Source organism: Nyctereutes procyonoides, unplaced genomic scaffold (genome assembly GCF_905146905.1).
Source record: "Nyctereutes procyonoides isolate TBG_1078 unplaced genomic scaffold, NYPRO_anot_genome, whole genome shotgun sequence".
In the NCBI taxonomy this organism is placed as follows: Eukaryota; Metazoa; Chordata; class Mammalia; order Carnivora; family Canidae; genus Nyctereutes; species Nyctereutes procyonoides.
The window spans coordinates 181,543-193,448 of record NW_026575043.1 but is presented as its reverse complement, the minus strand read 5'-3'; the positions used below and the strand labels follow the sequence as shown (position 1 = coordinate 193,448).

At 50.0% G+C, this 11,906-nt stretch overlaps 1 protein-coding gene across 1 annotated transcript; it reads right to left on the bottom strand.

Moving 5' to 3' along the window:
• Positions 1–2,097: 2,097 nt before the first annotated feature.
• On the bottom strand, positions 2,098–11,524 carry ZNF311 (zinc finger protein 311). The gene is made up of 7 exons (XM_055322951.1): positions 11,137–11,524; positions 10,232–10,487; positions 9,843–9,915; positions 7,085–7,263; positions 6,814–6,973; positions 6,397–6,489; positions 2,098–4,031 (listed from the first exon to the last, which is right to left on the bottom strand). The coding sequence occupies exons 2-7, from the start codon at positions 10,238–10,240 to the stop codon at positions 2,503–2,505; spliced, it is 2,043 nt and encodes a 680-aa protein (XP_055178926.1). The 5' UTR covers positions 10,241–10,487; positions 11,137–11,524; the 3' UTR covers positions 2,098–2,502.
• Positions 11,525–11,906: the final 382 nt, after the last annotated feature.

Sequence of the window (11,906 nt, the reverse complement as noted above, 5' to 3'; positions counted from 1 at the left end):
TCCTTCACCCACCTCCCTTCATCAACTGTCAGTTTGTTCTCTGTCACACAACACTCAGATGTTCAGGAAATGTCGGAGGATTTCTAGAGTTCAAGCCCGTAATGTGGTTTCTTACTGCAGGACTGAGAGTCAGTTGGCAGTCTTTAGAGCAGTGTCAGAATGGGAGCAGTTCTAGGGAGATGGTGGTCACATAGAAGATGTACAGGTGACGATGAGTCTAGAAAGCTCATGTCTGAGTTCAATACAGAGGACTTTCAAGTTTCACACTGGAATGTTGGGCCTGCTACCCCCTCCATGTGAGGTATCTGAGGATGTAAGCTCTCCAATCAACAACACAAAACATCTACACTCAAGGATGGTCCAGAATCTAAACTGGAAGTGCCACCTTGCCAGACTCTGTGATATGAGGGGCTGGACTGTTAGGCTCTCAAACTGGGCAGAGGACATTGAGTTCAGAGTGCCAAAGCCCACCATAGCCTTTAGGTGAAACAGATGTTCTGAACATGTATGTACATTTTCTAAATGCTTATATGTGCTGTCATGAAATACAAACCCTCAGATTTTCTAGGAGAGCACGACAATATTCTGTCAAGCATAAAGTGCAACTACTGCTGTGTGCGTGGGTAGGCCAGAGGATGTCGCTGAAATGGTGACCACAAGGGGTCCTCAGCTTTGAAAATAATTGGAAAACCACTGCCAATTCTCCAGACATACCCTGAACTCTGTCCTTATGTCATGTTTCTCACTGGAAAGCCACATACTCAGAATTTCATCCCCCACAGAGGCGATTTCATTGAGTTACATCTTAAATGTTTTCATCTTGGCATTCACCAACAAACTCTGTAATAAATGGCCATATAAAAAACATGAAATTTCCTGTAGAAACTAAAGGAACAACGGTTTAATCTGCTCTTTTTTAAAAAATGAGAAACCATGTAATCTCTTCTGGAATTTGTTACTAGAAAATCCATCTCTTGGACTCCTTGTTTTTCAGTATTAATGTGTAACCATTTCCCAAAAGGTTTTCTGTGAAACAAGAGCCCATGAAGATGCTTCAAACAGGACTGCGTGTGGTCGGTTACTCTAGGAAAGCAATGCTTTTTATTCCTGTTTTAAGATTGAGCTTACCATATTATAGACTCTGAGAAGTCTTTAAGGGAATTAAAAAATCCCCTAGGTAGCATTTCCTAAAGTCATTATTTTAAAAGCTTTAACTGGTGAAACACCTTTGAGAAATGTGGGATGACCCACTGCTCTTTTTTTTTTTAAAAAAAAAAAAACAGCTGAGGAGGGATCCCTGGGTGGCGCAGCGGTTTGGCGCCTGCCTTTGGCCCAGGGCGCGATCTGGAGACCCGGGATCGAATCCCACGTCGGGCTCCCGGTATATGGAGCCTGCTTCTCCCTCTGCCTGTGTCTCTGCCTCTCTCTCTCTCTCTGTGTGACTATCATAAAATAAATAAAAATTTAAAAAAAAATGACTAAACCAGCTGAGGAATTTAGAATATAATTCTCAATTATGGTCATTATGTTAATCAGGTTGGCATATTTGCATCTTATATATATATTTTAACCAAGGGAGAGAATTTCCAGCAGACTCTGGGCTGAGTGGGGAGCTCAGTTTATGACCCCAAGACCATGATCTGAGCTGAAATCAGGAGTCCCATGCTTAACCAACTGAGCCACCGTAGGACTTTCCATTTAACAGCCTTATTGGCTGTGGGTATTTATTTTAATCGTCTGTGAAAAGGACTTGTAATATTTGAAAGAGGAAGGGTGTGTGTTAAGAGATATTGAAAGACTTATAAAGAGATGCAAATTTCTAGTACACTTGAAAGAGCATTTCATATGTCTTGCAAATAAATACAGAAAATATTTATGAAATCAACACATTGACATTTTGATCTATTTATAACAAAGTGAGATGGGCTTCATGCTCTTTCCCTATGTAAGCTGTTATAGAGCAGCCTTAGCTGGATCCCACTTATCTGTCATTTCTAAATCTGCCCTGTCTTGCATTCCCTTCCCATCCTAATCTCAGCAATCTTGATTCCACATAGAAGAGGACCATTCAGACTTTAAGTTAAAAAGAGACAGAAAAACCTTGCTACAAATCATTAATATTTTATCAACTAAAACATGCTCCACGAAATGAGTTGTAGGCTAAGAGGTGTGGTGCAAAAGGGAGTGTGCAGCAGGCATCTGTGCAGAACTTACTAGTCAAGTGACCCTGCGTGAGTCTCATTTTTCCTGCCTTAATTTCCTCATCCTCTAGGGATGTTATGGATTGAATGAGTTAAAATGGCAAAGCCCTTAGAAAGGAGGTTGGCACGTGGAAAACACTATTTAGCATTACTGTTCCTGATTGGCAAGGCCTGGGCAGTAGATGCACTCCTCCTCCTCCAATGCTGATCAGGAAGGTCAGGCTCTAGGACCTCAGTCAGGGGTCAGGCATCAGGAAGAAGCAGGCAGGCTGGCTTCCCCAAGTGTCCGGTCAAACAGTAGCTATGAGGAGAGGCCTGTCCCACTGCCCTCCAGTCGGTGGGCTCTCTGTGCCCGGTGCCGCCTTCTCTTGTGTCCGGTGAGATTGGCACTCACCCTGAAGGCCTTCCCGCACTGCTCGCACTTGTAGGGCTTCTCGCCGGTGTGGACGCGCTGGTGCCCCAGCAGGGCCGCACGCTGGCGGAAGGACCGGCCGCACTCCCGGCAGCCGTAGGGCTTCTCGCCGGTGTGGATGCGCGCGTGCTGCCTCAGGCCAGAGCGCTGCGGGAAGGCCCTGGCGCACACCTGGCAGGTGTACGGCCGCTCGCCAGTGTGGGTCCGCTGGTGGTTGGCCAGGTTGGACCTGCCACTGAAGGCTTTGCCGCACTCGGCGCAGGCATACGGCCTCTCGCCGGTGTGCACCCTCTGGTGGACGGCCAGGCAGTGGCGGTCCCGGAAGGCCTTCCCACAGCGCGCACACGGGTAGGGCTGCTCCCCGGCGTGCGCCCTCTCGTGCGCCCGGCGCCGGCAGTCGTGGCGGAAGGACCTGCCGCACTCCCGGCACGCGTACGGCCTGTCCGAGGCGTGGCCCAGCCGGTGCCTGGCGAGTTCTGCTGGGCTGCCGAAGGCCTGTCCGCAGCGTGGGCACCGCCGGGCCTCCCCCTGCGCGTGTGTCCTGGCGTGCTTGCTGCGGTCGGAGCTGCGGCGGAAGGTCTGCCCGCACTGGCTGCACTCATAGGGCCGTTCTCCGGTGTGCACCCTGCGGTGCTTGCTGAGGTCCGAGCTTCCGCGGAAGGCGCGCCCGCACTGCTCACAGCCGTACGGCCGCTCCCCGCTGTGCATCCTGGCATGCAGGGTGAGGCTGTGCTTGAGCTGGAAGGCCTTCCCGCATATTGCGCACGCGTGTGGCCTCTCCCCGTTGTGCACCAGCTGGTGCAGACTTAGCCGGCTCCTGGTCTCAAAGGCCTTCCCACAGGCGCCACAGCCGTGGGGCTTCTCCCCGCTGTGCACTCTTCTGTGCCGGCACAGTGCCGACCTGCTGTTAAAGGCCTTGTCACACTGGCCACAGTCGAAGGGTCTCTCCCCTGTGTGGATGATCCGGTGCACGGAGAGCTGCTTTCTGGTCCTGAACGCTTTCCTGCACTGGTTACACACGTAGGGCTTCTCTCCAGAATGCAGGCGCAGGTGCAGAATCAAGTCGGAGCGCCAGCTGAAGGTCCTGCCACACTCGGCACATTCGTGGGGTGTCCGCTCTGTAAGGACGCCCTCAAGTGGGACATGCTTGGAGGGTAGACTGGAGTTTTTTCTGAGGACCTTCTGGGTCTTTCCGCCCTCGCAGGCCACCTTGTCTTCCCCCAGTGTTTCCTTCCCCGGCGTGTCTCGCGGGTTCTTTAACTTGGCCTCCTGCACACAAGCCGCTCCAGCCTCAGGATCCCGGGACAGGACTTCCAGGAGAGGTCTGACTTGAACGACCCTGCAGACGTTCCCACTCTCCAAAACCTCCTGTTCCGAACTAGCCTTCTCATTCCCAGGCCGGGACTTGTCAGGTGATACTTCAACAAGGAAATAAAAACCTCAGATGTACAGAGGTGGGGAGCCACGGGAGACGGGACAGGTGAGAGGGTGGAGCCGTTTGAATAGAAGATGACTTCCTGGGGTGGAAGAGCTGGTACCCTTATGGCCAAAGGCTGAGGCAGGCTGGTATCATGAGAAATACTGAGACATTTCAGACTCCGTGCACTTTACAAAAATCTGTACAAACCTACTGGTTTCTGGAATCTCCTGGTGTAGTGAATGGCAAATCCATGCACCTAGTCACCTCAGTGAGGAAACTGAGTCACATCCAACCCTTCTCTCCCTCAGATTTGCTCAGCTAACATTTTACAAATTCCACTTGTGATGTGCTGCAGAGGCTGTGGCCCCCAGGGGCCTGTCTGCTTTGCTCTGCAGTGTAACCTGCCCGCCTGGGTAGAGCACATCAGGTCTGGGCCACCCCTCACCCGAACCAAGCTAGACTCTCTTCCTGGGCTCTGACTTAGACTCTGATAGCAGCTGGGTATTTAGGACTTCAGTTGGGGAGCCTGCACACCGCCCAGGGCAGGGAACATTCTGCCATCTGGACCGAGAAGCAGGGGACCTACAGAGAGCCAGAGGAGACAGTGGGGTGAAGGGCCTGCTGTGGTCCTGCTCCCAGGGTCCATGACACCCCTGAGTAATAAATCTATTCTTGCTGTTTTGCTTAAGTTAGCTTGAGTTAATTTCTACTGCTGGCAACCAGAGTTCAAATGACTCTTCTTCTTTTCTCAACTCTACCTCCTCCTCTGTATTTCTGCTGCGGCATTCTTGCTCACTAACGGACACCCCACCCCCACCAGTCCTTTTATCTGCTTCCCCTCTAATCTGTGCTCCACTTTGCTTCCAGATTTCTCTGTAAGTCAAATCTAATCCTGCCACTCCTCAGCTTACAATATCAGGGGCACTCCAGACAGAAAGGAGGTAAAGCATACAGGCAAGAGCCCCAGCTCTGGAGTGGGACCACCTGGACTGAAATCCTAGCTCTGACACCTATGCGCTGTGTAGCTCAGGAGGATGACTGCATCTCCCTCTGCCTCAGGGGGCTTGTCTATAAGATGGGATCATTTAATAAGCTAATGTGCTTAAAGCACTTGCCACACAGACGTGAGTGCTTAATCAATGCCAGCTTCTACTGTCAGAATAAAGTTCAAGGTCTGTAGTTTATAAAAACCCCTCTGAATAGTCACCTTGCCCCCGCTCCTGCACTCCCCATACCAGCTGCCTGGAGCCCTTGCTCTATTCACGCTGCTCAGAGTTCATGTTTTTTTTTTCCTCCTCAACATGTTGCCATGTGCACCTCCCTCTGCTCAGAATGCCTCTCCCCTCTTTCCACTACATGAACCCATGTATGCCACATGCCTTGGTTCATGCTCATTCCTTCCATTGTCATTTGGTGCCCAGGTCAGATTTAGATGCTTCTCTTCCACGTTTGTATATCCCGTATATCCCAGGTACACACCTGTAACTCTCACCTGTTCTGTGCTGTATCATCAGAACTTACCTGTCTTCCCTACTAGGCAGTGATATTTGACACCATCTCTAGTACTTGTCTAGTGCCTGGTATGCAATAATTGCCAATAAATGTTGGTTGGCTGGCAGGAGGGAGGAGAACCGAAGAACAGGTATTGTGATCAGGCAGTTGGGTTGGCCTAGGGATAAGGGGCACTTTTTTGAAGGGTCAGTAGAGAAAACAGTTTGAATGAGGAGCTGGTAATGTTTCACGACTGACCAGGTAAGAGGGTCAGGGAGTGTGGAGAGGCAACATGAGAAAGAGGTAGACCAGATACAGAAACAGGGAGAGCTCAGCGGCGATGGGCTGCGAGGAGGGATGACTCTGCCTTCAGATATGTTGCTCTCCAGATGGCAAAGGGTTGTCCAGTCAACACCGGGAGTTAGAAGGCGTGCTGCCCAGAAAAGGGGAGAAGTGAGCACTGTCCATGTAGCTGGCACCTGCCTCAGAGCTAAGAGCTGAGGCCATGAGGGAAACAGAAAAATATAAGGGTCAGAGGCCCGAGGCCCAATGTAGGGGAAGGTCCTGAACGCAAATTAGAGGCAGAAAATCAGCGTTCTCTGAGCATTGGAGTCACTGATACACAGAAGGGAGATGAATTCTCTGAGCCTTTTCTGAGGACCAAACTGCAAAAAGCCTATTAGAGGGGGTACAAAGGAGCAATTAGGTTATGATAGAAGAACTGCCCAAGTAGTTAGTTGCTGTTTATTTTCTCCTCTTTAGGGCTCCCGGGCTGGTGAGGACAGATAACCCAGCAGTAAGAACATTTCTCTGACAACCTGCCCTGGGGCCTAGTGGGGTGGTGGTGGTGCTGGAGCTTCTCCATCACTCACCTGGGAAGCAGCTCAGGATCCCCTGGTCCGGAAGGCAGGGCTCAGCCCCTTGCTCCAGCTGGGAAATCAGAGGAGGTTTAGGGAAAGCAGAACCTGGTGGCGAAGGAGTAGGAGTGCTCAGAGCATGTAACTGTCCTAAACGCCCAGCCTTGACCCCTCCGCTTACACAGAGAAACAGGAAAGAAATGGCCATCAGGGTAGAGAAAAGGGTTTGTTCAGGGGTCTGGTCATGGGTAACCATGTAGTGACATTCTCCAAGGAGTCCCCCTCAGACAGGCAGAGGAGATCCTAAGAACATTTCCCTGTTCTTGCGGTTATTTTGCTGTAGAACAGAGACCTCATGCACATGGATGAACAAAACAAGTGAAAGAAAGCGGAGAGGGGAGAAGGCGAGGCTGAGCCCAGGGCTGTTCTTACCCACCGCCAACATGTTCCCATAGTTTTCCAGCATCACGTCTGTGTAGAGGAGCCTCTGCGTGTGGTTCAGACACCGCCACTCTGGGCTGCTGAAGTGCACAGCCACGTCCTCAAAGGTCAGGGAGGTCAGCGGGTCCCGGGGCAGTGCAGCCGTGCAGTCCTGGGGGACACAGTAGAGACACGGAAGGCGATGACTGTGTGTGTACTGAGGCAAGGTTGAGAGGAGGTGCGGGTTCCTGGGGTGGAACCACAGGGGGCATCATGGGAGCACCTGATTTGGGAGGTGAGCAGGTGGCTGTGGCGGGGCTGTGTCTGCAGGGAGGGCGTGGGAGCCACTGCTTCCCCAGGCCCGGCTCCTGGCTGTGGTCGCCCTGGGCTCCTCTCTCGGCCGGGTTCCGGCTCCCCAGCTTCCATCTCTGGCAGCAGCTGGATGCTGAGGGCTCAGCAGGGCTGAGGGAGACAGGTGGAAGGTGGGGTGGGCTGTCAGTGTGGCAGTGTTCATGCTTTCCTTTGCCTCCCCATTGCTTCTGCAGCTGGACACAGGCACTGGGTGCCTGCACCCACCACCAGGGCTTTCCCTGGTCTCCCCATCTCACATTGACCTCACCCTTCCTGGGCCCACATCACTGACTCTACCCTCTCTTCCAGTATTTGGACGCTGAAGTCATTTCTTCCAGAAAGACTTAGGGTAGGGATGGGCAGGGGGCACAGAAATATCCAGGGACAAGCCTAAAGTTTATTCCTTTAGGTAACTGCAGGGCTGCCCTACCTCCAGTTAGCTTCTTGGAAAAAATAATTTCTTCTTTGTTCCTCTTATTAGAGAAATACTGCCTTCCCCCTGTGATTCTCTCTCTCCTGTTAATTCTGAGCATGAAGCCACCCTCCCCACCCTACTGGAGGACAGCACACACAGCTTTTGCCATCGTCCAGGTAGTGTCCGCACCAACTGGATGGGATGTAGGTCCACATGGCTAGTCCACGACTCAAATTCACTTCTGCTGGGCCAGCTCTACCTTTCTGTAGCTTCAGTGTTTGCAGCAACTAACCGTTCTAGAAAGTTCATCAACACATCCCCAATCTGAGTCTGAATGATTTCTCTCACAAAATATGGTGTGTGTGTGTGTGGGGGGGGTGCATGGGGGGGGGAGCATTAGTCATCAATTGGTAAGACCCTGGGATTACCCCGAGGCTTTTGTTCCACAAAGTCATTCCAATTTTACCATAACTTCAATTTAGGAGCAAACTGGTTTCTTCCCATGATTCTTCTTCGGTTTAGGTTACTCTCAGTTCTTGACCAAGACCTGGGCTGTTAGTCCTCAGGCCCGTCTGTGGCTCCATGTCTCGCTCTATGAGCCCTGGCGCTCTGTAATTCTTTGTCACAAACAGTTCCACACCCAGGACACCTTGGTGGCTTAGCGGTTGGGCATCTGCCTTCAGCTCAAGGCATGATCCCGAAGTCCCGGGATTGAGTCTCACATCAGGCTCCCCGCAGGGAAGCCTCTCTCTTTCTCTCTCTCTCTGTGTCTCTCATGAATAAATAAATAAAATCTTAAAAAGCAAAACAGTCCCACACTCTCCTGGCCTGCACATAGCTCATAGCACATGCTAGCTCTGCTCTGCTCCTTGTGACATCAAAAATGTAAACCTCCCAACTGGAAGGTTTTTTTTTTTTTTTTTTTTTTTCTAATCCACATTTTATTATGAACATTTTCAAATATACAGAATAGCTGAAAGAATTGTTTAGTAAGCACCCACATACTTACCTTCATGTTTGTAATGTGCTCTCCCACTTACCTACCCAACTAACTGGCCCTCTATTAATCCACTGTACTTTTTGCTGCATTTAAAAGTAATCAAAGACATGAGCATACTTCACCCCACAACACTCTATGGCACATATCATGGACTAGAACTCAATATTTGTTTACATTCTCATTTTTGAGGTAAAATTTACACACAGTAAAATTAGGAAGTCATAAGTAGATGAGTTTTGACAATGCATACCTGTATTTAACCCTATTTCCCCTCCAGATACATCCCAGTTGGATTTTTACTATACCTTCTTCACAGACTGGGAAAGTTTTATCAACTCACAATAGTTCTTTTTTGAAAGTGTTCATTTTGTTAAAAAAAATTTTTTTTGAATTGTGGCAAAAAAATATGTAACAAGATTTACTGTCTTAACTTTCTTTCTTTCTTCTTTCTTTCTTTCTTTCTTTCTTCTCTTTCTTTTTTTTTTTTTTTTTTTTGTAAAAGAAGGAGGATGGGGAGAGGCAGAGGGAGACAGGATTCCACAATCCTGAGATCATGACTTGAGCCAAAATCAAGAGTTGGACACCTAACCTACTAAGCCACCCAGGCACTCCATCTTCTTAACCATTTCTAAGCATACAGTTCAACACTGTTAAAAATACAATGTTCAATGATGTGGATGGAGCTAGAGTATTATGCTGAGCAAAATAAGTCAGAGAAAGACAGTTATTATTGGTTCCATTCATATGTGCAATTTAAGAAACAAAGGTGAAATCAGAAAAGGAGATAAACCATAAGAGAATCTTAATTACAGGAAACATACTACGGGTTGCTAGAGAGGAGGGGGTGTGGGGACGGGTTAACTTGGGGATGGGCATGAAGGAAGGCACATGATGGGATGAGCACTGGGAGTTAGAGGCAACTGATGAATCACTGACTTCTGCACCTGAAACCAATACTGCATTGTATGTTAACTACCTAAAATTTAAATTAAAATTATAAGAAAAAAAAATCCAATGTTATGTAATCTCCAGGATTTTTTCACACTGCAAAACTGAAACTCTATACCCATTATACAACTTGCCATCTCTCCCTTTCTAATCCCTGGCACTACAATGATTCTCAAGCTTTATTTTTTTAGCTTCATATTTTGAAAAGTCTGTTTTTGCCTTCAATGAGCAGATTTCCATGCCCTGGAAGCATGTCCTCCCACTCCCCCATGTCCCAGCTCTGTGTTCAGCTGCCATCCTCCTGGCACAATAGCCTGTGAGCCTCACCTTTTTCCTGCAGGGGCTGGGCACCAGGGATCCACAGCAGCGCTGGTCCTGGATGCTCATGTGATGCTATCACCTATTGCAATGCACAGGAAAACTCAGGCGATGGAATGGAGGAAAATGAGCTCTAATCAACTGTAAAGTTTGGTCTATGGAAATCATCTCCCAGAAACACCAAGAGGAGAGAGAAAATCAGGGACTCAGTCCCTGATCCACCTTAGGCAAAACAGAAAAGTCTTCCCATTATTCTCTACAACTGGAAGGCTTTCATGGTTACCAGGCTGTCCAGAAAAAATATTTTGAAGCGGGAAACTTCTACCATTGCCCCCCCTGCTTTCCTTTTCTATACTCACTTCCTCCTCATGATATGTTGCAGACCCTCCTTTTCTTACCTGCTGCATCTTTTTACCCAGCTTTCTTTATGGTCTTCCACCGTGTCCAGATTCTTCCCAGCTGCTTGGGTCAAACTTCCAGAGTCAGTTCCGACTTTGCCCAGGCAACATGTTTTGAGGTGGCCTGGTGGATGCCAGCCAGAGGGCCCTTGCTGACCCACAGTGCAGCTGCTGTTGGCCTGGTGTGTGACACAATGCCCTGGATTTGAGGCTCATCAGCAGCATTGGGCCAGCTGTGGTCTCACACCTGTTTTTCCTGAATATTCCATGAAAAGGAAAAGAGGAAAGTGATCAGAGCAAAAAGAAGGGATCTTTTTAAAGGATTATCTATAGAAGAAGAGGGAGCACACAAAGACAAATGGAAAATGTCATGTATCTGGAGTACAACCTCCATAGCTACCACCCTGATCCAGGCCATCGTCACCCGCCTTGCTCTCCATGATTACTGACTGGTGTCCTTGCTTCTATCCTTCCCCTTTGCCTCTTCTCAATACAACAGAGTGGTGTGCTTAACATATAAGCCAGATGATTTCATGTCTACCTAAAACCTCCCAATCTCCGGTCTACACCGTGGCATGCAAAGCTGTTATACATGCACACGTTGCTTCTAACCACCTTCCTCATTTATTCAGAAGAAGAGCTTAAGTCTTCAGTGGCATACAAGTCTGGAGGATGTGTGGACTCATGCCCTTCTACTCTCCTCCTTCAACGGTCCTCAGGTACACAGACTTTCTCGTTCACCTCAGGGCCTTTGCACTGGTTGGCTGTCCCTTCCACCTCAAGCGGTCCTCCAGGCAAAGGATCTTGCTCCCCAGGGTTTGCCTGTGCGCCATCTTCCCAAGATCCACTCCAGGTGCCCTACCTAAGACTGCCGTCTGCTCTCTCCTGCCACCCAGACGCCTTACCTGGCTTTCCCTTTCCTCTGGCTTTCGGCAGCACTTGACCACTTTCCAACATGGTAAGTGACTCGGCACTACGGTCGGTCTCTTCAGGCTCCCTGCCGTGTGCCTGGCTGTACTTCCAACACCTGCATCAGCGACCGTACCCGTGGCTCGATGAGAGAATCCAGGCAGCGACGCTGGGGAGCATGTAAGTGGGGGTACAAAAAGGGTCACGGGCTGCTGCGCGCGAGAAGAGGGGAGGGAACCCGAACACCTGCGAGAACGTTCCGTCTGAGGGGAGAGCCCGCCCTCCCGCTGGCGCCGCGGGGGCACTCCGGGAGCAGCCACGAGCTCCCGGCGGGTTGCCCAACCCACACCGCGGGAGGCGGCCTTCCAGCCGCTGTCTCCCGGAACCGCCAGGAAACTGCACGGCTTCACTTCCTAGGCCCCCACCAGCCACTTCCGGCGACCTTCTAGGAAACGCCGCTGCCGCTCGCTGGTCCCAACTTCCCTGGAGATTCGGCCGAGCCTCCTACCACGTGCACGTACCCCGCTTTCGCGAGAGCTCCTGCGGGCACGAGGGGTGCGGGGGTCGCAACGTGGGCTTGTGGGCACGTGAGCCCAGAGCCGCTGTGGTCCGGGCTCGGGTCCTCCCTGGAGTGCACGGGAATTTTGTGAGATAAATCTGTGAAAAGGTCACTTTTAAATATTAGCCTAAAACACAAGATAAATAACGGACCGCACTTTTTCAAAAATCGAAAAATTCGTCATGAAAAATTTAAGCCTATACAAAA